Source organism: Epinephelus lanceolatus, chromosome 3, assembly GCF_041903045.1.
Source record: "Epinephelus lanceolatus isolate andai-2023 chromosome 3, ASM4190304v1, whole genome shotgun sequence".
In the NCBI taxonomy this organism is placed as follows: Eukaryota; Metazoa; Chordata; class Actinopteri; order Perciformes; family Serranidae; genus Epinephelus; species Epinephelus lanceolatus.
Window position 1 is genome coordinate 20,927,318 of NC_135736.1, and position 23,903 is coordinate 20,951,220.

The window sequence follows — 23,903 nt, forward strand, 5'->3', positions numbered from 1 at the left end:
TTTTCAAATGTGACATAGTCTCACTTAAAAAAGAAACCCCTCTAGTAAGGGCTATTCGGCATAACAGAGACACTTTCAAGTAACATGAACAATTTGTTTAAAACTTTATTGAGATGTAAAACCATTCAACATCAGCGACAGAATCCGTTACTGTGTATTTATGTTCATGTTAATTGATACACCAGAGCTGGTGCCTGAGATGTTGGGTGCCACGATAACACTTTTACCCTGGGCACAAACTGAAGCACCAGCTGCAGGAGTTAAACCCAAGGAGGAGGAGGAGGAGGAGGGAGGTGTAGCATGGGTGTTCTGTGCAGCTGTTGATCCACCTGTTGATCCACCTGGTAATAAAAAATGGAAAAAAAGAGTAATTTCCAACTGAAACAAGGCTTTAGCTGAATAAAGCTGTAGATGGAAGCTGTGACTGACAGATCAGCCTGAGAGAAACTGCAGAAATAAAGTTCTACCCCACCTGCATATGCTTGCTTCAACTTCTGTGCAGCGTTGTTGTGGTTCATTCTCCTCAGGATTTCAACAGTTATGTTCACAGCTGTTTCTTCACCATAGCTGTCTATCATCCTACTGACGGTGTCCTGCTTGTCTGCATTCTCTAGATGGCCCTTACGAATGGGCTGACAGCCGTCCAGCACCGGCTGAGTGAGGTTCCACCGAAACCTCTTGAAGTCATCAGTGCCCAGCCCATCCAGAGTGTCTAAGATCAGAAGAGGAACCTGCATTTCTGATCACTGAAAAGAGGAATAAGAAGCTTTCAGTTTGCAGATTATCCTGCAGTTTGTTAAGCAAGTGTAGCTTGGTGGAAAGTACTAGTTCCTATATGAAACTGCTCACTGCACTGTGGATCTGTGGATTATTTTGACTTGACTATCATGATTTTTGGGAAGACACATTGCTGTGCCATCTAATCCCATTATATTGGAGAGAAGGCAGACATCTCTACAGCCGATATCTCCAACAATCAGCAACTCACACCAAAACAATTTAGACTGATAAATAGCGAAACAAGTAAGAGGAAAATATGTATTTTTCATTTTGGGGTGAACTGTCCCTTTAATATAACTTTTCCTAGTACAAACAGTCTGTAAAATGACTACAAGAGGTTGTTGTTGCATGTTACACTGCTTCCCCTTCTCCTGTGTTTAATGTCAAATGGCAAAAATCCCTAAAACAACCAAAAAATGCCTGTAAACAAGTACCTTTTCAGCTTGGTATGTTACATGTTCAGTATTTAAGATCTGACAGACCAGGGTCTTATTAAAATAGCTCTTCAATTATAAAAATATACAGAAGAAAACTAATTGATCATTAGCTACAGGATCAAAGGAATCATACACAAAACACAAGAAGCTACGCTGATGATAAATATTGGAAAACAATCATGAAAATCACCCCAGGACAAACATAAATAATAAAATGATGATAAAGTCATGTTTTATGATGTTTAAGCATCCTTTTGATAGCTCAAGTGAGACCGCAGTTAGTGAGTTTTCTTAAATGTCTGAGTGAATGTCTTACCGTGGCTCCAGTAATTAGACAGTTGTCCTGACAGAAGTGAATCTACTGAAGATGCAGCAGCATTGTGTGGTGATTAAAGACTACTTTTAGTTTCTGTCTTACGCTGTGAACAGAGATTTTCACAACTGCAAACCACAAGAACAAGTTCAAGTTCATGTTACAGAAAACAAAACTGACTGACGTACAGAGTTTAAGTTCCTCCATTAAAACTCATGTAAGCATGAGACAAAGCATGTTTAAAAACCACAAGGACACATACATTTTCATCTGACTGTGTCTCTCTTTGTGAGCTCTAAAGACTAAGATTCCTGTAGTGTGCAGTTATCAGATATTCAGTTTTAAAACTTTGACATATTCACAGGTAAACTTAATACAAAGACTGCTAAACACTGATTTCTACAAAATTCTATCAGAAACACACAAGATAAAAAAAGAATTCAAAGACAGTAAGTATGCACATCACTCTATTTTGTCAAAGAAATTTCAAGAAGTTAGAAACTAATAACATAAAGCCAACAAGAGTCCTTGTCCCTCTATCAGGCATGATAACTGCAATATGTGATGAGGCAACAATGGCTGCACTAAAGCTGAGAGCAGACAGCCATCAGAAGTTCATTCAGCCATCCACAATGTGACATGTAGCAGGTCGCAATAACTGAACTGATAAAATATCTGATGAACATCTGGAACTGTTATTAAACAATGCTATCATTGCTATCATTTCAGCAAAAGTAACACAGTCATGCTGTACCTGCATCATTAAATGTAATAAAAAAGGAAACAGCAGCTTCTTGTTCACTCATTTATTGATATTAAACTGTATTGATTTGATATCAACAGTTTTTATCTCACATAAGTTCCACAAGTTGGTGTATTTTTCTCTGTGAAATGAGAACTGGAGGTTTCAGCATCACGAATAGGCCAGAAAAAAAGGTTAATAAACTGCAGAAAACAGACTGGAAGCTGCTGAAAATGTTATTTCTTTGTATATATTTCTGACTTATTCAGTCTTTCTTTCAAACTCAGTGCAGAGTGCAGACTGATTTGGATCAAGGGTTGTGAGCTGTTTGGGTGGGGACCAGTAGTGTTTTGTGGTGGTGCGTCATTGTATCTTGCTGGTTAAGGGGCTATAAATACCCATAATTACAGCAGGGTCATTTGATCCGGGTGTGAATGCTGATTATAACCTTCTTATTACATTAAAAACCAGATTATAGTCAGCATCAGCAGGTTTTTTGTGCAGTGGAAAAGGGGCTATACAATGCGTACTCCCCCCTCCCAGGGTGGTCGTGCCAGTAGCTGATCCAACAGTGTGGCCGGAGCAGCAGGAGGAGCAGCAGGAGGTGCTACAGGAGCAGCAGTAGGTGGTTTTGTTGTTTTCCCCCCTGCAGATAAAAAGATAGAGATGCAGAGAATCAGTACATACATGCGTAACAACAAAAAACAAAAAAAAGGGTTAAGTGTGTTTATGAAGCTTATCATCCACTGCACCTGCATATCTGCTCTTTAATTTCTCTGCAGCGTTGTTATTTCCCATCTTCCTCAGAATCTCAACAGTGACCTTCACAGCCGACTCTTCGCCGTAGCTCTCTATCATCCTGCTCACAGTGTTTGTCCGGGGTGCCTTACCCAGACGGGATTTAGGAATTGGTTTGCAGCCCTCCAAGATGTTCATGGAGAGGTACCACTTGAGTGTTTCGAAGTCATCATCTTGCAGCTCTTCCAGAGTCTCAAGGAGCAGCTGCGGAACCAGCATGTCTGCTCACTGGTGGAAGAGGAAACATTTGTTTCCAGATTAACCCCCCAATGTTAAAGGAGCAATGAAGGACTTTTTTTGGCACTTTGAGACAGACATCTCCACAGCCGATATCTCCTCACACCAAAACAATCTACAGTAGACTGTTAATAGCACTACAGGTAGGACGGGAAATATGGATGTGTTTTTATTTTGGGGAGAACTGTCCCTTTAATAGTACCAAATGTCTGTAAAATGACTGCAAGGGGTCATTGTTGCATGTTGTCCTGCTTTCTGTTCTCCTGTTTGCTGTTTATATCTCATATCAAATGGCAAAAATGCCTAAACAAATCACGTATGTAACATCTGCATATCGCTGTAGAGCAAGTACCTTTTCTGCTTGTTAAATGCTCAGTATTAAAGATCTGACAGACCAGGGTCTTATTAAAATAGCTCTCCAATTATAAAAATCCTGTCTTCAGGATCGTGAAAATCACCCCAGGACAAAAAGTTAAATAACATAATGGTGATGAAGTCATTTTTTATGATGTTTAAGCATCCTTTTGATAGCTCAAGTAAGACCAGACAGTTAATAAGGGCTGTTTTCTTAAATGTCTGAGTGAATGTCTTACCGTGGCTCCAGTAATTAGACAGTTGTCCTGACAGAAGTGAATCTACTGAAGATGCAGCAGCATTGTATGGTGAAAAAAGACTACTTTTAGTTTCTGTCTTACGCTGTGAACAGGAATTTTCACAACTGCAAACCACAAGAACACATGAGTTCAAGTTCATGTTACAGAAAACAAAACTGACTGAGAGTTTAAGTTCCTTCATTAAAACTCACTTCTTGTTCCCACAAGAAAAATTACATTTTCATCTGACTGTGTCTCTCTTTGTGAGCTCTAAAGACTAAGTGTCCTGTAGTTAAAGTTATCAGATATTTAGTATTGACATTTTGACATATTCACAGGTAAACATGATACAAGGACTGCTAAACACTAATTTCTACAAAATTCTATCAGAAACACACAAGATAAAAAAAGAATTCAAAGACAGTAAGTATGCACATCACTCCATTTTGTTAAAGAAATTTCTAAGAAGTTAGAAACTGAAAGCCAACAAGAGTCCTTGTCTCTCTATCAGGCATGATGACTGCAATATGTGATGAGACGACACTGGCTGCGCTAAAGCTGAGAGCAGACAGCCATCAGAAGTTCATTCAGCCATCCAAAGTGTGACATGTAGTAGGTCACAATAACTGAACTGATAAAATAATTGATGAGCTCATATTAAAGTGGATTTACCTGATATCGACAGTTTTTAAAGATATCTCTCATATGTTCCACTAAAAATTTAAACAATTTTTAGTGGAACAAACAAACACCAAACACATCAAAATAGAATAAATAAAATGAACCTAAACTTCAGATTATGTTTTGCATGTGTCCAGTTGTTTCACACAGGCTCAATTCTGTCTATTTAACTCTGTGAAAAGAGTACTCTGATGTCACATCAGTGTGGCTCCACCTGCTGACAACAGGTGGAGATGACAAGGACCTGCAGAGGTGAAGCCACAGCTTAAATGTCAGGATCGACACCTTTAAATGTGCTGGAACATGTAGAATACTACCACTTTAACTTTATACTGCTTGAGATAGGCTATTTATAATATTAACACATTAATGTTTTTTAAAGCAATAAAAAAAACTGTATTTACTCTGTAATAGTCTCATTGTTACTGGCAGAGACAGCATTTCCTGCACAGGACTGAACGCTTATGGATTGTAAATATGAAAAAAGTATTTTCATGTCGAACTCTCCTGGTACATTCTGTGAGAGAGCAAAGGGTGTGATGAGAACACAAATATTCATCAGCGGGCGTGTAGAAAATAAAAGGCAACACTGCTTGTTTTGTTGTTGTTTATTTATTTTTTTAAAAACCATTTTGTAGTTAAGTTTAAATACAAATTCAATTCAAATGTACTGAGAGTACTTGGTTTAAAAACAGCACCAAAAAGGGGAATGTCTATTCTGCCAGACCTGGTGTCACATCATTGTAATAGATATGGTCATCATTACACCACCCATAGGTGGAAGCTGGTGTACGATCACACAGTTGTAATTAAATAAACTTCACAGGAGAAGCTACAACAAACACATGATTATGTTTTAACAAGCATGTATCATATGTGCTTGCTGCTTTGAAGTGCTACATACAGAGACTAAGGGCCCCGACACACGAAACCGAAGGTCAGCCATGGGTGAATGTAGGGCCGTCAGTGAGAATCTGTCGCTGTGGTTACTGCAGTGTCCCGCACCTTTGGCACTAGTCGGCCATGTTGCAAGTTTTTCAGCTGATTCAGCATGTTGAATCGGTGGCAGAGCCCGTCAGTAAATGAAACCTGTGTGACTGGTAGTTCAGCTCAGTGCACGAGAAGACAAACTTGAAACAAACTTGTTATATAAGATAAGATTATTTCTAGCCTTTGAGCTCTGTGGGAGAAACAGCTGGTAATCATTGAACTAAATATAATTTGTTCTTTCATCACAGGGTTGTGTTGTTAATATGGTAACTGGCTTGTCTTGAATCTGTCCGGTCTGTTTTTCAGATTTTCCATTTTCAGTGATGATTACTGACTTCTGCTGCCCACTGCTGTGGAGTTATTTCCTCTCACACAGGCGCAGAATGTACATGCTAGTTGGCTGTTGGCTGTAGTCTTTGCAGTGTGTTCAGGTGCAAGACACAGGCGACATGAAGTGGTGCAGCAGTCGGTCCTCATCGCCACTGGTTCTTTGATGTTGGTTTGGTGTGTCTGGGCCCTCTAACTGTACTGGCTGGCAAATGTTCTTTGAAATGGCACATGAAAGCTGGAAGACTTCCACAGGTTGTATAATGTGTAAATGTTTCCTTTTTATTAGGAGCATGTAATTGTACATAGTGAACTATGGTAAATGTCAATCACACCAGTAATTTAAAATCTAGTGTGTGTTCCCTGATCCCAGTCTGGTTGTTTTTCATTAGTTTATTATTTATATATTATATTCAATGTCTCAATGGTGCTACCAGTGATTGTCGGAGCGATTATCCCACTTCCATGCTGAGCTGTCATTGTGGCGGGAGCAGCAAGAGGTGCCACAGGAGCTGCAGGAGGTGCTACAGGAGCTGCAGGAGGTGCTACAGCAGAGGAGGAGGTAGAAGGTTTAGCTGTTTTTCCCTTTTGCAGATAAAAAGATACAGATGCAGAGAATCAGTATATACACATTAAAAAAAAAAAAGGTTAAGTATGTTTAAGAAGCTTATCATCCACTGCACCTGCGTATCTTTTCTCTAACTCATCTGCAGCATTGTTATTTCCCATCTTCCTCAGGATTGCAGCAGTGACCTTTACAGCCGACCCTTCGCCGTAGCTCTGTATCATCCTGCTCACAGTGTTTGTCCGGGGTGCGTTCTCCAGAGATGCCACAGGAATTCGTTTGCAGCCCTCCAAGATGTCCATGGAGAGGTACCACTTGAGTGTTTCAAAGTCGTCGTTGCGCAGGCCTTGCAGAGTCTCGAGGAGCAGCTCTGGAACAGACATGTCTGCTCACTGGTGGAAGAGGAGGAATTAGTGTCCTGATTAGTCTTCAGTTTAAAAGTGATATAGGATTCATACTTCCCGGTCAGTAGGTGTCGCACTCACACTCGCCCGCTCTCGCTCCACTCTTCAATTCTACAGGTTGCCAGGTTCGTAAATGACAGACACTGGAGACAACTATGTCAAATACTATGGACATCCACATTTATAATGAGACATGAACAAATGGTTTGCCATTCAACAGTAAACATTAACAAGTCATGTATAAATGGACTTTGGTCCAGGTGCTCTGCAGTCAGCAGGCCTTTTCCAGAGGGAAAACAGTCTGAGTATGGAACTAAAACAGTGACAGTGCTTCTGAAATAATATTTGGCATTGGGAAAAGGAGACAAAAAATTCCACTGATAAAATAAAATACAGGCATTAAAAATGATCCTACTTTATTTTGTTTTGTTTGTTCATTCTGATGTGTTTTCCACTGAGTCTTCTGACATTTTTCTTTGTGTCACTCTTTATGAGTGCCATTTCTTTTCAGTTTCAACTTCCTGTCCTTCAAGAGTGACATGAGGAAAACACCAGAATGTTGTCACTGAAAGACACACCAGAGTGCAAAATAAATAAATGTCTGTATTTTATTTTTAGGTGATTTTTTTGTGCCATTATTTCCTATATTTTATTTTATTTTGATGCAAAAACTTAAGTACACTTGACAGATTTCCTGATAAAATAAAGGGGGACTCCAGCTATTAAATATAGGTCTTTAATAAAGTTGAGAAACATAAAAACCAGGGTTGGGAATTAAAGTTTTGTGCCCCTAACACTATGGCTGATGGATTCCAAAATGAATCAGCCACTCCATAGATATCTATTTTTTTTTTTGTTTTGTTTTGTTTTTTTTTTTTAATTATTTTGTTTTTTGTTTTTTATGGCAGGTGTGTGAAGCAAATCTAGCAGCCACTTGCACATTTTACTGGCTGGGCTGGGGCCAATTTCAAACCCTGTGTACAAAGTTAATAAGAAAGAAGATTAAAACTGAAGCAGATAGAACTGAATGATATCCTGACTTTTAGTCCAAAGTATGACTACAGCCCCACAACCTGTGGATCCTACATTTCCCATAATGCAAATTCAAGTGATTGCATCATCCAGGTTATTATTTTTTCAAGTTTCCTTTTGAGTATTAAAATCTCAATGATAATGACTACACTGCACTTCGTGTATAAAAATCAGTGGAATCCCCCCATAAAGTACTATTTCTAGTTTAAAAAAAAAAAAAACAATAAAAAATCAGCAGGCCTAAAAGGAGGGTTTTCTGCAACCTGGCAACCCACAACTTACTCTAAGTAAAGCAAACAGTGACTAATCTATGAAGAATTAGTCAACACAAGTCATAAACGTTAACGGAGCCATTAATTACAGTTAACTAACCCTTTATAACGCGTTCCTAAAGAGAAAGTGCTGAAGCGGAAATACTTTAAAAACATTAATGGAGCCACATCTGGATCTGAGTGACTGGTGATGACTTTAACCTCGGCTTGTTCTCTAAACATCTACAGCGTCATTAACATCTGTGGACAAACGGGACCGACAACTAGCCTAATTCGGCGGTGCAATAATGAGCAACAACCATTAACTTCACTGCTGAAAGGACAAACCTGCAGGTAACGACACAGTCAACATGGTTACAACAAGAGGAAACAGGCGCCGTCAGGTTTCACAAACTTCTGCTGTAACTTCATTTGAGTGTGTGTGTAACCAGCGCAGCAGCTGGCTGCAGCACAGCGGAACCAGAGAGCCAAAAGTAACTTTAAATGAGCACTTTAACCCAACTTACCGTGTCACCGACAGCCTACAGATGTACACCCGAGAAACAATGTAAAGAAAATGGCGCTAACATTCTAGTTTCGGTTTCAGGGTTGCGCAGGAAGATGCCAGCGCAGCAGGAACGATGATTGAGGATGTGGTGGAAGAGTGTGACCGCAACATCAGTTTGATTCTCTGGAAAGGCACCTAGAAATAGCCACAAAGTATTTCTCACTAGATTAATGAATAGACAAACATTTACGGCGTCCTCTCTAAAGTGTAGATTTTTGTGCATGGTCATCAAACCCACAACACATATTGACTGAAGACATTTATTATTGCTCATTTCACTGGAAAAGTCAGATGATATCAAAAATAAATGTGTAACAATAATGCCAGAAAAAGTCATCATTAGAGCATTATTTTGATTTTAGGATGAAGAAAAGACAACAATCCTCATATCTCACAGTTTCATCAACTTTAATGTCCAAACAAATAATTCATAACAAATGTCATGATCTAGCTATGAAGAAAACAAAGAAAATTGTGTGTGAGAGTCTGTCCACATTTCCGAACAAAAAGGGGCTCAGGAAATATAGTGAGAGAGTTGGTGCTCCCTCACACATCTCAAGATGTAGTGTGTGTTCCCTGATCCCAGTCTGGTTGTTTTTCATTGGTTTATTTATTGACGGTTATATTCCATGTCCCAGCGGTGCTACCGGAGACTGTCGGAGCGATTATCACACTTCCATGCTGAGCTGACATTGTGGCGGGAGCTGCAGGAGGTGCCACAAGAGCAGCAGGAGGCACTACCGGAGCTGCAGGAGGTGCCGCGGGAGCTCCTAGAGCAGAGGAGAAGGTAGAAGGTTTAGCTATTTTTCCCTTCAGATAAACAGATACAGATGCAGAGAATCATACACATGTAAAAAAAAAAAAAAAAGGGTTAAGTGTGTTTATGAAGCTTATCATCCACTGCACCTGCATATCTGCTCTTTAATTTCTCAGCAGCGTTGTTGTTTCCCATCTTCCTCAGAATCTCAACAGTGACCTTCACAGCCGACTCTTTGCTGTAGTTCTCTGTCATCCTGCTCACAGTGTCTGTCCGGGGTGCCTTACCCAGACGGGACTTAGGAATTGGTTTGCAGCCCTCCAAGATGTCCATGGAGAGGTACCACTTAAATTTTTCGAAGTCATCGTCGCCCAGGTCTTCCAGAGTCTCAAGGAGCAGCTGTGGAACAGACATGTCTGCTCACTGGTGGAAGAGGAGGAATTAGTTTCCTAATTAGTCTTCAATTTAAAGGAAGCATTCAACAATACTTGTAGGCCATATGCTTTGCGCTAAAAGTTAGATGACAGAATAAATCGGCTACTCTTTTATCTGCCCTAGTTTTACAGGGGTTATGTGTTGACTCTGGTCCTGGTGCTCTGCAGTCAGCTGGCTTTTTCCAGAGGGAAAACAGTATAAGAGTATGGAGCTAGAACAGTGACAGTAAAAGGGGATTTATGGTTGTGCGTAGAGCCTACACACGTAGCTAGGGATGTCCCGGCCACCGATACTAGCAAAAAACGGGCATCAGCATCGGATCGGACTGCATGGAAAAATGTCGATCCAAGAACTCCGATCCAGTTTTTCATGGAATCCGCTCCAGGTTTTCCGGCCAGCCCAGCGCTCCGCGAGTCAAGCAGTCCATTCCAGTGATCCGCTCCAGCTCTTACTATCAATCCACCAGGCCAGCATGCAGACGGCAGACACACAGAGGATAGGAAGAGTAGCGGTCAACTTAGTGAACTGACTATTTGTTTTCTGCTCTGGTTTGTTGAGAGTGATATTTTTATTTGGTTTACACTCTTACTGTTTAAGTAAAGAGCACTGATGGCATTGTTTTGGGCACAATTAGTGAAATTGGAGCCATGGATGGACTACAAAAACACTACTAAAATAACTGAAAAGGAAAGGCTGCATTGTTTGTAAAATGCCAACAATGTCTTGTGGTGTTAATCTTTTTTTTATTTATTAGGGGAGCAAAGCACAAGTATGTGGAGTCTTGCTGCTATTTTAATTTCATTGTTAGACATTTTAAAGATTTCTTGTGTTGATCTATTTTCTATTTATTAAGGGGCCAAAGCAGCCAAAGCAAACCAGCTATATTTTTTATTTAATGTTAACGTTCAAATTTAAAGTTTGTTTATTTAACCCTGTTAACAATAAACAGGTCAGTTTCTCATACCAACTGTTGTGGATCATTCTAACTAACCCGATTAAGTAGTTGTTCTTGTTAGAGTAATATTGCTTGATCAAACCTTTTCTAACATGACTGACAACAAAATAAGTGAATATGTATAATATGCGCTTGGATCGGATCGGTATCGGCCAAAACTCAAGGCTGTAATATCGGTATCGGATCGGAAGTGAAAAAGCTGGATCGGGACATCCCTACATGTAGCCTACGCACGTCGCATATGCCGTTGTGAGCATTTTTACTTCTGCGGTGTGTCTGTGTCACTCTGCAGTTACACCTCCAAAACACTAGTCGGCAGCAGATGTTTATGTGATGTGTTGTAAAGTTTATTTGATTCAAAACACGCATTAAACATAGCTTAATAGAGACAATTTGAAAAACAAGTACACAAATCAGCTTCACTATAACTTGCAGCATTCACAGACAAACACTTGTGTTTATCCGGACACATTTGCCCCACAAATTTGCAAATGTTATTAGCACAAGCCTTTGGCATTTTACATTGTATAAATTAGTCTAGCTACTAGCGATCTTTCCCTCTTCTCATATAAAACCTGGATAAATCCCTGAGTATAAAACATAAAAAATGAAAAGTGCTTTATAAATTAAATTTATTATTATTATTATTATTATTATTATTATTATTATTATCCCTGAAGGATAGATCACACACCAGACTTAAAATACTATTTTAGTAGAGGCTTATTGTCTTCACAGTTTATTGTTTCTTATCTGTGAGCTAAAAGTAAATACAAGCTCCATTGCCACTGAGGGAAATGGTGTCAGTATACAGCGACAGACAGGAGGTCTACGTTACCGCGACACGTAGTTACAATTCTGGGGAGGTGCACGTCAGGTAGGGTTGCCGATAGAAGGGTTGTTTCACGATGTCTTTTTTATATGACGATGCAATCGCGAGGTGTGGGGGGGGAGACAGCGCGTGTGTGGAGCATGCTGACGAGATCGAGGCTGAACGAGGCTGAGTGAGAGGAGACAGAGGGAGGCTGCTTAGTGAGAGAGCGGAGGGGGGGGAGATCAACGCCTCTGCCCGCTCGACACATACTCGGGCGTACTATAAGCGGAGCGGACTCCGCGAGGAATGTCCGCAGTCATTCAGGCTTTCATAGTCGAGCGCACTTACGTGTTGTAGTTTCCTATAAAAATGTCCGTGAAAAATCCCCGCAATGTGAAAAATACATGCCGAGCAGTCACTGGTGCGCACGGTCGTAAAATCTGAGCTTTGCGCGCACAGGGCTTGCGGACGTCCGCTTTGAGTCCGCGCAGACCTCCGCGGAGTACGTTCCGCGTATGTTTCGCCCAAGTATGTTCGGGCCTTAACGGCATGTCGCGGAGCGGTGAACAAACCAAACAACACAATGTCAGGAGAAATTGAAAAGATATGCCGTCTGTGTAAAGTCAACTTGCTAATTAAGGAGCCATTACATGTTCAAGAGTTTTATAAAGCTGCTCAAACGCCAAAGAGAGGCTATAAGTGAACTTTTCAGCGGTGACGTGTCTCAATTGCCTTGAGATAACTATGACCTGGATGAATGAGAATATCCACAGGCATAAGAACAGGGTTGGGAATTCAATTTTTGTGCACCTACCACTATGGCTGATGGATTCCAAAATTTATCAGCCACTCCATAGATATCTATTGTTTGGATTTTTTTTATTATTATTTTGTTGATTTTTTGGCAGGTGTGTGAAGCAAATCTAGCAGCCACGTGCACATTTTACCAGCATTTGGCTGGGCTGGTGCCAATTTCAAACCCTGTGTACAAAGTTAATTAAAAAAAAAATAAAGAAGATTAAAACTGAAGCAGATAGAACTGAATGATATCCTGACTTTTAGTCCAAAGTATGACTACAACCCCACAACCTGTGGATCCTACATTTCCCGTAATGCAAGTTCAAGTGATTACATCATCCAGGTTATTATTTTTTTCAAGTTTCATTCTGAATAATAAAATCCCAATGATAATGACTACACTGATCTTCATGTGTAAAATCAGTGGAGTCCCCCCATAAAGTACTCCTAGTTAACAAAAACTATACATATATAGGGCCTATACATATTCAGCAGGCATAAAAGGAGGATTTTCTGCAACCTGGCAACCCACAACTTACTCTAAGTAAAGCAAACAGTGACTAATCTATGAAGAATTAGTCAACACAAGTCATAAACGTTAACGGAGCCATTAATTACAGTTAACTAACCCTTTATAACGCGTTCCTAAAGAGAAAGTGCTGAAGCGGAAATACTTTAAAAACATTAATGGAGCCACATCTGGATCTGAGTGACTGGTGATGACTTTAACCTCGGCTTGTTCTCTAAACATCTACAGCGTCATTAACATCTGTGGACAAACGGGACCGACAACTAGCCTAATTCGGCGGTGCAATAATGAGCAACAACCATTAACTTCACTGCTGAAAGGACAAACCTGCAGGTAACGACACAGTCAACATGGTTACAACAAGAGGAAACAGGCGCCGTCAGGTTTCACAAACTTCTGCTGTAACTTCATTTGAGTGTGTGTGTAACCAGCGCAGCAGCTGGCTGCAGCACAGCGGAACCAGAGAGCCAAAAGTAACTTTAAATGAGCACTTTAACCCAACTTACCGTGTCACCGACAGCCTACAGATGTACACCCGAGAAACAATGTAAAGAAAATGGCGCTAACATTCTAGTTTCGGTTTCAGGGTTGCGCAGGAAGATGCCAGCGCAGCAGGAACGATGATTGAGGATGTGGTGGAAGAGTGTGACCGCAACATCAGTTTGATTCTCTGGAAAGGCACCTAGAAATAGCCACAAAGTATTTCTCACTAGATTAATGAATAGACAAACATTTACGGCGTCCTCTCTAAAGTGTAGATTTTTGTGCATGGTCATCAAACCCACAACACATATTGACTGGAGACATTTATTATTGCTCATTTCACTGGAAAAGTCAGATGATATCAGAAATAAATGTGTAACAATAATGCCAGAAAAAGTCATCATTAGAGCACTATTTTGATTTTAGGATGAAGAAAAGACAACAATCCTCATATCTCACAGTTTCATCAACTTTAATGTCCAAACAAATAATTCATAACAAATGTCATGATCTAGCTATGAAGAAAACAAAGAAAATTGTGTGTGAGAGTCTGTCCACATTTCCGAACAAAAAGGGGCTCAGGAAATATAGTGAGAGAGTTGGTGCTCCCTCACACATCTCAAGATGTAGTGTGTGTTCCCTGATCCCAGTCTGGTTGTTTTTCATTGGTTTATTTATTGACGGTTATATTCCATGTCCCAGCGGTGCTACCGGAGACTGTCAGTGCAATTATCACACTTCCATGCTGAGCTGACATTGTGGTGGGAGCAGCAGGAGGTGCCACAGGAGCAGCAGGAGGTGCTACAGCAGAGGAGGAGGTAGAGGGTTTAGCTATTTTCCCCTTCAGATAAAAAGATACAGATGCAGAGAATCATACACATGTAAAAAAAAAAAAAAAGGGGGTTAAGTGTGTTTAAGGGGCGGCACGGTGGTGTGGTGGTTAGCACTGTCGCCTCACAGCAAGAGGGTTGCCAGTTCGATCCCGGGTGTGGGAGCCCTTCTGTGTGGAGTTTGCATGTTCTCCCCATGTCAGCGTGGGTTCTCTTCGGGCACTCCGGCTTCCTCCCACAGTCCAAAAACATGCAGACTGGGGACTAGATTAATTGATAACTTTAAATTGTCCGTAGGTGTGAATGTGAGTGTGAATGGTTGTTAGTCTGGCGACCTGTTCAGGGTGTACCCTGCCTCTCGCCTAATGTCAGCTGGGATAGACTCCAGCCCCCCCGCGACCCTCAAGAGGATGAAGTGGTTAGAAGATTCAAATTCAATTCAATTTTATTTATAAAGCCCAATATCACAAATCACAATTTGCCTCACAGGGCTTTACAGCATACGACATCCCTCTGTCCTTAAGACCCTCACAGCGGATAAGGAAAAACTCCCCCCCCCCAAAAAAAAAAAAAAAAAAAAAGATGAATGAATGAATAAAGTGTGTTTATGAAGCTTATCATCCACTGCACCTGCATATCTGTTCTTTAATTTCTCAGCAGCGTTGTTGTTTCCCATCTTCCTCAGAATCTCAACAGTGACCTTCACAGTCGACTCTTTGCTGTAGTTCTCTGTCATCCTGCTCACAGTGTCTGTCCGGGGTGCCTTACCCAGACGGGACTTAGGAATTGGTTTGCAGCCCTCCAAGATGTTCATGGAGAGGTACCACTTAAATTCTTCGAAGTCAGCATCGTCGCCCAGGTCTTCCAGAGTCTCAAGGAGCAGCTGTGGAACAGACATGTCTGCTCACTGGTGGAAGAGGAGGAATTAGTTTCCTAATTAGTCTTCAATTTAAAGGAAGCATTCAACAATACTTGTAGGCCATATGCTTTGCGCCAAAAGTTAGATGACAGAATAAATCGGCTACTCTTTTATCTGCCCTAGTTTTACAGGGGTTATGTGTTGACTCTGGTCCTGGTGCTCTGCAGTCAGCTGGCTTTTTCCAGAGGGAAAACAGTATAAGAGTATGGAGCTAGAACAGTGACAGTAAAAGGGGATTTATGGTTGTGCGTAGAGCCTACACACGTAGCCTATGCACGTTGCATATGCTGTTGTGAGCATTTTTACTTCTGTGGTGTGTCTGTATCACTCTGCAGTTACGCCTCCAAAACACTAGTCGGCAGCAGATGTTTATGTGAAGTGTTGTAAAGTTTATTTGATTCAAAACACACATTAAACATGTCTTAATAGAGACAATTTGAAAAACAAGTACACAAATCAGCTTCACTATAACTCGCAGCATTCACAGACAAACACGGACACATTTTCCCCACAAATACAACATGCAAATGTTATTAGCGCAAGCCTTTGGCATTTTACATTGTATAAATTAGCCTAGCAACTAGCGATCTTTCCCTCTTCTCACATAAAACCAGGGACAACAGCAACATTTAACTTGACTGGTAGACTCACAAGTCAGTCTTTAGACGCGTTGCTTAACTAAAGACTGATGTCTTTCTCCCTGATTTTGTGTTTAGATGGGCGGATACAATTTCAGAGTTTAAAAAAACTCCCTAAGTTGCAGAACCAATAGTTAATCCGCAGAGCGGTCCTTCAGTGACTCGCTGAACTCTTGTGCTCGTAAACATAGTCCGACTGTGTTAAAAGTTTTAAACAAAGTCGTTGTAAGTCCTTCATTTCCACAATCTTGTGGACGGAGCACACGTTTGATAAAACAGAGTTAAATCTCTCGGCATACATTTTCAAGCTCTCTGTGTGTTTGTGTCCTTGCCAACGAGAGAAGGGGGAGCGCACATTACGGAGGGCGTGTCCTTTAAAAAAATGCAAGAGGCGTTGCTTTGTTGCCGGTGTTCTGAAAGTTTGCGCTACCCACTCAGGATGAGCTAGCTCATCCTGTCAGACTAGTCTGATGAAGCCTCTCACTCGTAATACCCTACCCTGGCAAAAACATTGTTTAGTAGCTACTCAGGTCAGATATGTGTAAGAAGCAGAATGGACTATTACCTCAGAGGTAATAGTCCATTCTGATAGATATTTCCTATCTGACAGAATGAGCTGATTGTCTGGTGGCGAGACTAGTTGACTGGAGGCATTTACTATTGGGAAAGTCAAATGATATCAGAAATAAATGTGTAACAATAATGCCAGAAAAAGTCACCATTAGAGCATAATTTTGATTTTAGGATGAAGAAAAGACAACAATCCTCATATCTCACAGTTTCATCAACTTTATTTATTTAATTTCAAATAATTCTGTTAAATGCATATCAAACAGAAAATGAAAGGAAATCATAGAAATAAACAACAAAATACACAAGAAGGACGCAGAAGAATTTTTAAAAATAAGTTATTTAGTTTCCGGTGCTCCTTGCATTGAAGAATTAAATTTCAGTAATTCAGATAACTCAAAATAAAAGCAGCAAATAATACAAAAAATATCTGTATGGCTAGAAAGAGAACAAACAAAACATTTTCTTGCCAAGAGCTTTCTCACTGTCATCTTCAGTGACTGAATTTTGCTCAGATAACAGTTCACATGAACAAAACTTATGCAGCTTTATTCTTGTCCTCGTTTCTGAGATCAAATGTTTGCAATATAGGTGAACAGGAGACGGTAGCCACTTTATGACAACAGTAATGACAATTAACTTTATTTACAGCTTTAAACACACGTCGCGTGTCATCAGGCTGATAGATCAAAACATAAATGATCTTGCTCTATATGTACAACCCACTGCTTATTAGTGTTATACTCTATTAAGTGCAATACACTATTTATTTTACACTTGCAACACTTTGATACAGCCTATTTTTACACAATTTATTTCAGATTTTATAAATGATAATGTTGTCTGTTTCTTTACTTGCGTGTTTTAATGACTAGTTGGCACCTGATCAGATGTAGCCCTCTTAATCTCCTTGTATACTCTTTGTAAAATGACAATAAAGGCTTTCTATTCTATATCAAAAACAAATGTATAAAGTGCTTTACATTAAATAAGAACAAAAAATCACCGTAGATGTATTAACAGAACTGGATACAGTGTAAGAGGCTGGATCCTGTTCATTCCTATAAAAGTTGCTCAGTGGTGCTTGAAGCAGAAAATGCTCAACTGCTGTGGATAAAATGACCTGGATGCTGCCGCTTCCTCACTGTTGGGCCCATAGAGCAGGTGTACAAGAGACTACTGCTACTTCCGGTTCGGTGCTCTGCTAACTTGAATAGGGATAAAATGATTTAATGATTTGGCTCTTCTGGACTTTCCAAATGTTATTAAATTCTGATGGGTACGCAGCCAGGGGCCAACTGGGACACACATTCAGCCTGGGACATTCAGGCGCACCGGCCCACACACTGGCCCACACACACATTAATGCACCTGCTATGGCACTGTCGGCTCCAGCTCCATCTCCGTTGTTAGCAACACCGGCAGCCTCAGCCCCTCGACCAACGCTGCAGCCAAACAGATCAGTTATTTTGGAGCACTTTGCTGCCTCTTCTTGTAAAGATTGAAGTTTTTTTATTCGGGTTTTTTCCGCGCCACCCTTTTTTTTTGTTTGTTTTTTTACCGGCTTTATGTTTTCTGTCTTTCTCCTTTCTCAATAGCTAGCACTAACGGTCAAACTAGCCTGGTCTGTCATAAGTGATGACTGAGATGAGATTTCAAGAAAAACAAGGGCCTCTTTCGTATTGCAAGAGGCCGCTCTTATCTCCTCCTTCAAGCATCAAAAAATAAGACTGACACCTACGTTCCCTCTGAACATCTCACAGCAAACAAACAACACGGGAGAGACGCACATTGCAGTACTGACAGCTAGCAACTTGCTTGACATTCACTTTTTTCTTTCTTTCTTTCTTTCTTTCTTTGACCACCAGGCCGGCCCCACCGGCCCACAACGGGCAACTTGTTGACCATCCCATCGGGATTCCCGCCGAACGTCCCGATGACCAATCCGCCATTGCACGCAGGCCCGCAGAAAGTGGGGAAAGGATAGCAAAGGCATGACGCTGATGCACCAAACCGTCCCTCTGATTGCTACTACTTGCTGCTATCGTTGGTTGGGTTGGTTAGGTTTAAGCAAGAGGAGTGGGATTGGTTCGGGTGAGGGTAAGAATTCACAGTAAGCCAATCAAAAGCAGAGTAAGGCAGAGTAAGGAGAGACATGCCTTCCCTGTCCTAGGAAATGGAAATTTGCCTCAGGAAATGTGCTGAATTTTCAAGCCAATTTTCATAGTGGCCAAACAGTTGAATTACAACTTCCGGGTCCAACACATGATGCCACGGGCCACCCAAAAAGACTTTTTCCCCATTTTTTCCCCACATCGAAAGTCTAGAAGAGCCTCACAATTAAATCCCTCTAACCCCATTCAAGTTAGCAGTAGGCTAAACCAGAAACTAGTTGCTCCCTTGCTCGAACAATGCAGAAGATCCTGGTAATTGTAATCCCAGGAAGTCAAACTTTTTTGGCTTTATGTGCCACTAGGCAACTTTCAAAGAAATGAACGAAGGGCCGCCCCAAGCTCTGTATCCAGTTCTCCTGATACAAGGGTTTGGTTTGCATGAGTTTATTGAAGTCAGCTATCCATAAGTGGTATTGGAAAATGGGCTAAGAAGTACATTTTCATGAGCTTCTGTGTGTAGGCATGTTTTGCGAGATGACGGCTGCTTTAATGAAACCTTCAAGTGAATAATTTCATATCACGAGTCATGATATTACACTTGATTTTTATTTATTAACTACACTAAACACATGACAAAAAAACTTACTATTTTCTGAGAACACCGTCTTTCAGTAAGTTTTTCAGTAAGACTGACTCCCCTCCTAACATCTGCTTACTTTTAATTGTAATAGTGGTGATGGTAAACTGCTGGGGATGTAACAAATACATTATTATTGCCAACAATACCGCCAGCATTACAGCCAATATTACCGCGAACATTACCACTGATGATCATATTACCACTATGATGGCCAATATTTCCCCTAACATTACCACTGATAATCATGGTACCATTAGAGGGAATAGGAGCGATGGCACCAGCTGCTCCATCAATAAAGGATCTCCTTCCAGTTGGCAGACACAAAGCAGACGAGGAGGAGGTTCCAACTGCAAGGGAGACTTTCTCCTGAGCTGTTGCTCCCTCTGTAAAATAAAGATCAGGACATAGAGAATCAGTAAGAGACACGATTTAGCAAATGTTAACCAGCGTCTACAAACTCACTGATTCACTGTACCTGTGTATGTTTTCTTTAACCTCTCTGCAGCGCTGTTGTGCTTCATCATCTTCAGGATCTCAACAGTCGAGTTCACAGCCTTTTCTTCACCGTTGCGCTCGATCATCTTACTCACAATGTTGTGCCGGAATGGGCTCCCCAGTTGATACAGAGGAATTTGTTCACAGTTTTTCAAGATGTTGAGACCAAGATACCACTTAAATTTATCGAAATCATCTTTACTCAGGTCCTCCAGAGTCTCCAAGAGCAGCTGTGGCACCAGCATCTCTAATAACTGAACAGGTAGGAGAGGGGGAATTATTTAGGCGAGAGGATTTTATGGGATGGAGCTTCATTCAGTCTTACTGTCTTGTCTCGTTACTGTCTTGCAAAACCAGCTTTTCATAAATTGTTAAAAACAGCTCAATTTTCAGCTTTGTGATATTTTATCAGATGATCCAGTGGATTTTAAATGCCTTTTAGCATTAGGATATTCTCAACCTTTAAATATGGAGGACCACAAGTATCATGTAAAGCATTATAAAGAATTCTATCAAATGGTATCTAATTGGACAAGAATTAATAAAATTTTTCACAGGTAGTTAACAATTTATGCTACAATGTGACAACTAGAGGGATAACAGACTCTTTGCTGAGCCCTGCTCCTTAGCTGGTGCTACTCAGTCAAGCTGTAGAGCTAGCATGGAGCCCACTGTCACTAACTGTAGTCACTGAAGAAGTACTGTCAACATATTGGAAAACTGACTCAGCAGCGAAACAGGTTAAAAAGATGAAAACGTGCGGGCGTGCAGATTTGGTCCCCCCCAGTGTTGACTCCATGGCTACAGCCTTGACACACGTCATACGTCACTCTATGTATATCATTTACAAAACACACCCTCACAATTTGCCTTTCTATTTCAGCTGCAAAATTTTCCCAGCTCCCCCTTTTCCCTGGCAATGCCGCTGCTGCTCTTTCAGCTCCACCTCCACCCCAGCAATAATAAGCTCCGACATTATCGGTTCCTTCATTGGTACTTTTGAAAAGTTTTGGTTTGATTTATCATCCTGCTGTAGTCTTTCTCTTCTGCTATCTGCATGGCTGACCTCCTCCAAACGCGTACACACACACACACACACACACGAACAGAGTAAAGTCAGACAACAGTAGAGAGGCCATGGTGTAGACAAAGTGAAGATAACTCGAAGATTACTGATGACAACTACACTTGTTACTGTAAATCATTTACGAGTAAAAAGCCAATACTTTATCGATACATGTATTCATTCTGCTCTGTTTGCAGTCTCTCATTTACCGTTGTTATATTTACACACATTGAGACTGAAAATCTCCTCTACAAGAGAGACCCTTAAAATGCAACAAATACAACATATAAACAACAACTAATGATATTATAAAATAAAAACCAATAAACTTTGTTGATAGATTAATTTATTCATTTGTAAAATATTGTATTAAATCTGGTGTGTACTGATCAGTTAGATATCAATCAGTTAAATGTGTGATAGCTGCTGGCGTGACACATGTGGTCCTCCATACAACAGAAACAATTCATACTTTAGTCTAAAAAAAAAACTCACTAAAAGATGGTTTTCACTGGACAGCGGTAAAAAAATTCTTACATTTGTCGAAGTTATAACCCGAAAAGACTCTTTTAAAACTACAACTATACAGATAAATAGAGGCATGCAGATGGACCCAATATGCTACAGGAGCACGGCCCTCTCAAGCCTTTCAACCATTCCAGATATCAGGCAGGGGCACCTCTGTATCTGCTCAACAGTTACCATTAAAATCATTGCAGAACAAATTACATATAGGCCATCAAGCACCTACCTGAAGTCAGTGTTTTGTCAGCTCAAACAGCCAAGATGTCCCAAAGCCCCAACAATTAAAGAAACCAGACTGAAACTGAAGCATACCTGAAGCCTTATCGATACCTTCAGCTTCAGACTTCCTTATGGTCTGACGGGAAGACTGACGACAGCACGGTCAAACCCTAGTACCAGTCAAAGTGGGCGTAAACTGATTACAGTTTAAGGTTAAACTTTACCAGGCTGAATGAAGGTGAGACAGAGAATTTATTGCTCTTTCGTGAAGGTCCACATGTCCACATGTCCTCACTGATACTGTACACACAGCTTGTATACACATCCAGCAGACATGTTACGAGGCAACATGCAAAGTTTGTGCCCAACTGATCTGGTGGAGGAAGAAGTACACAGATTTTTCACTGCAGTAAAAGTAGCAACAGTCTTGGATTCAAAACTTTACTTAAGTCAAAGTAAAAAAGTATTACATATACAATTTACTTAAAATACAAAAAGAAACCAAACTGCCCATTTCAAAATAATGAATATTATATGACTGAATTACAATTAGTGACACATTGTACATGAAATGCTGCAGTAAAATATAGAGATATATTCTTTTACTTACAGACTAGCTTGTAAATTTCACCAAGAAATCAATTACCTTTGATCTTTATCCATGACACATCACAGTGTATTTGATGATTATATTTTGTATTATTAATCTGAATCTGCAAAGTAACCAAAGTTATCAGACAATTGTAATGAAATGAAAAGTATAAAGTAGCAGAAAACAGAAAAACTCAAGTAAAAGTAGGGGAGACCGGGGATGGTTGTACATACATGTAACATTTAATTTTTAATTAGGAACAACAAGCTATGAATCAGCTGATTCACTTAGTTTAATCCTTATTCCTCCTGTTAGGAGTTAGCACCCTGTGGCAGACACAGCCAAGTTAATAAGGAAAAAACTAATTTTAGGGAAAAAACGTTATTTTTTATTTTTATTTTTTTTTGTGATAGTATTGGCTGCTTTGTAGTTAAATTACTCAAGCTTAAATCATGTTTATTATGCATGTATGAAGATATCATTAATGCAAGTTGTTAGTGCGAATGTTTTAGTTGCTACATGTAAGGTAAGCTGGTTTATGACTACAGGGTCTGGGTTCACTGTAACAACATGAAAAAATAATACCCCAAGCAACACATAAACAGACAAACACAGACACACATAGCAACATTTGAATATTTATATCTCATATGCGGGGCCAGAGGAAGTACTGAAGTCAGTTTTTCAATACTACAAGGGGACCCAGCTGCTATTAATTTACCTTACATTTAGATCGTCCAACTTTGGTGATGCAGGTGACTTACTCAGTGCGCCCAGATCCATATTGCCTGTCCATGCCACTGGGTGTGGTGTTGTGTGATAAAACTGCTCATTTTAGAAGGCCTGTTATTGTAACCAGCATTACATATATTTTTGTTCAATGTATATAACAAACAGAAAACATGGCCCCCTGAAGCAGCTGGTACAGTTCAGTGCCTTGTTTGAGGGCAATTAAGAGAGATGACAGCTGTTTCAGTGGTACATATAAGTGGATAATTTTCAATTATTTCACATCATGATTCATATGATATCTCACTTAATTTCTCCTGAAACAACACTTAATGCTTTCAGATGCCTTCTTTTTGACCTGAAAGACCGATTCTTCCATGTTCTTCTGCGTATGATTTTGTAGGGGGGACAGTTAACTGTTGGGGATGTTGAAGGACTTGCTCCAACTGATCCAACATTAGCCTGAACAGTACCCCCAACATTTATGTCAACATCACCCCTAACATTACTTCCAACATTCTGGGCAACATCACTCCAAACATTACGGCTAACAATCCTGCCAACATTACCCCTAACATTACCTCCAACATTACGACTGACAGTCACACCACCATAACAGGCATTTGGGGCATTTGGGGCCTTCGGAGCAATGGCACCAGCTGCTCCATCAGTTGAGATTCTCTGAGCAGTTGGAAGACCCAAAGCAGACGAGGAGGTTACAAGAGAGTGAGAGACTTTCTCCTGTGCTGCTGCTCCCTCTGGAAAATAAAGATCAAGAAACAGATAATCAAAAAAAGACACAAATTAGCTAATATGAAACACTGATTCATTCATTTTTTCAGTGTAGAATAACAATGACATTTTGGCCAGATTTAAGTTCTCATGCTTTCAGTACCACAAATATCACTCACTGTTTTACTCTAAATGATATAATCTGTTACTATGATGATATGAGGAACACGTTTCTGACCTTTGTTGTTAACTTCTTTATTTTATGAGGGAAATTCTTTATTCATAAACAGAAGTTCTTAGGTTCACAACCCTCTTTCCATCTTTTTGGATTGAATTTAACTCAGT

General features: G+C 40.3%; 2 protein-coding genes and 1 long non-coding RNA gene across 8 annotated transcripts; all 3 read right to left on the bottom strand.

Annotated features, from left to right (window-relative positions):
* Nucleotides 1–87: 87 nt before the first annotated feature.
* Nucleotides 88–1,691, bottom strand: LOC117255094 (pyrin domain-containing protein 1-like). 2 transcript variants are annotated; one of them, XM_033623668.2, is made up of 3 exons: nt 1,534–1,691; nt 473–746; nt 88–341 (listed from the first exon to the last, which is right to left on the bottom strand). In XM_033623668.2, exons 2-3 carry the CDS (start codon nt 735–737, stop codon nt 148–150), a joined length of 459 nt encoding a protein of 152 aa, XP_033479559.1. In that variant the 5' UTR covers nt 738–746; nt 1,534–1,691; the 3' UTR covers nt 88–147. The 2 variants fall into 2 exon arrangements, with proteins under 2 accessions (XP_033479559.1, XP_078022244.1); XM_078166118.1 differs by having other exon boundaries at nt 473–739; nt 1,534–1,677.
* Nucleotides 1,692–2,331: 640 nt separating this feature from the next.
* LOC117254771 (caspase b-like) lies at nt 2,332–15,516 on the bottom strand. 5 transcript variants are annotated; one of them, XR_013490755.1, is made up of 5 exons: nt 13,513–13,667; nt 9,625–9,898; nt 8,678–9,488; nt 6,582–6,855; nt 5,175–6,483 (listed from the first exon to the last, which is right to left on the bottom strand). XR_013490755.1 is itself a non-coding variant. In XM_078166120.1 (3 exons), the coding sequence occupies exons 2-3, from the start codon at nt 3,287–3,289 to the stop codon at nt 2,788–2,790; spliced, it is 396 nt and encodes a 131-aa protein (XP_078022246.1). In that variant the 5' UTR covers nt 3,290–3,298; nt 3,901–4,071; the 3' UTR covers nt 2,332–2,787. The 5 variants fall into 5 exon arrangements, 2 of the variants coding, with proteins under 2 accessions (XP_078022246.1, XP_078022245.1); XR_013490754.1 differs by lacking the exons at nt 9,625–9,898; nt 13,513–13,667 and adding an exon at nt 14,950–15,444 and having other exon boundaries at nt 5,175–6,443; XR_004501503.2 differs by lacking the exons at nt 9,625–9,898; nt 13,513–13,667 and adding an exon at nt 14,950–15,444.
* A 726-nt stretch (nt 15,517–16,242) lies between these two features.
* LOC117254738 (uncharacterized) lies at nt 16,243–21,671 on the bottom strand. The gene is made up of 3 exons (XR_004501500.2): nt 21,513–21,671; nt 19,676–19,949; nt 16,243–19,583 (listed from the first exon to the last, which is right to left on the bottom strand). It is a non-coding gene; the product is annotated as an uncharacterized LOC117254738 (long non-coding RNA).
* Between the last annotated feature and the right edge of the window lie 2,232 nt (nt 21,672–23,903).

Excerpts from the sequence above, each read along its gene's own strand:
- LOC117255094 (XM_033623668.2), bottom strand. The coding sequence starts at position 737 with ATGCAGGTTCCTCTTCTGATCTTAGACACTCTGGATGGGCTGGGCACT. Across the intron at positions 342-472 it reads GTTGAAGCAAGCATATGCAG|GTGGATCAACAGGTGGATCA; the intron begins GTGGGGTAGAAC and ends TTTTATTACCAG.
- LOC117254771 (XM_078166119.1), bottom strand. The coding sequence starts at position 15,217 with ATGTCTGTTCCACAGCTGCTCCTTGAGACTCTGGAAGACCTGGGCGAC. Across the intron at positions 2,919-14,949 it reads ATTAAAGAACAGATATGCAG|GGGGGAAAACAACAAAACCA; the intron begins GTGCAGTGGATG and ends TTTTATCTGCAG.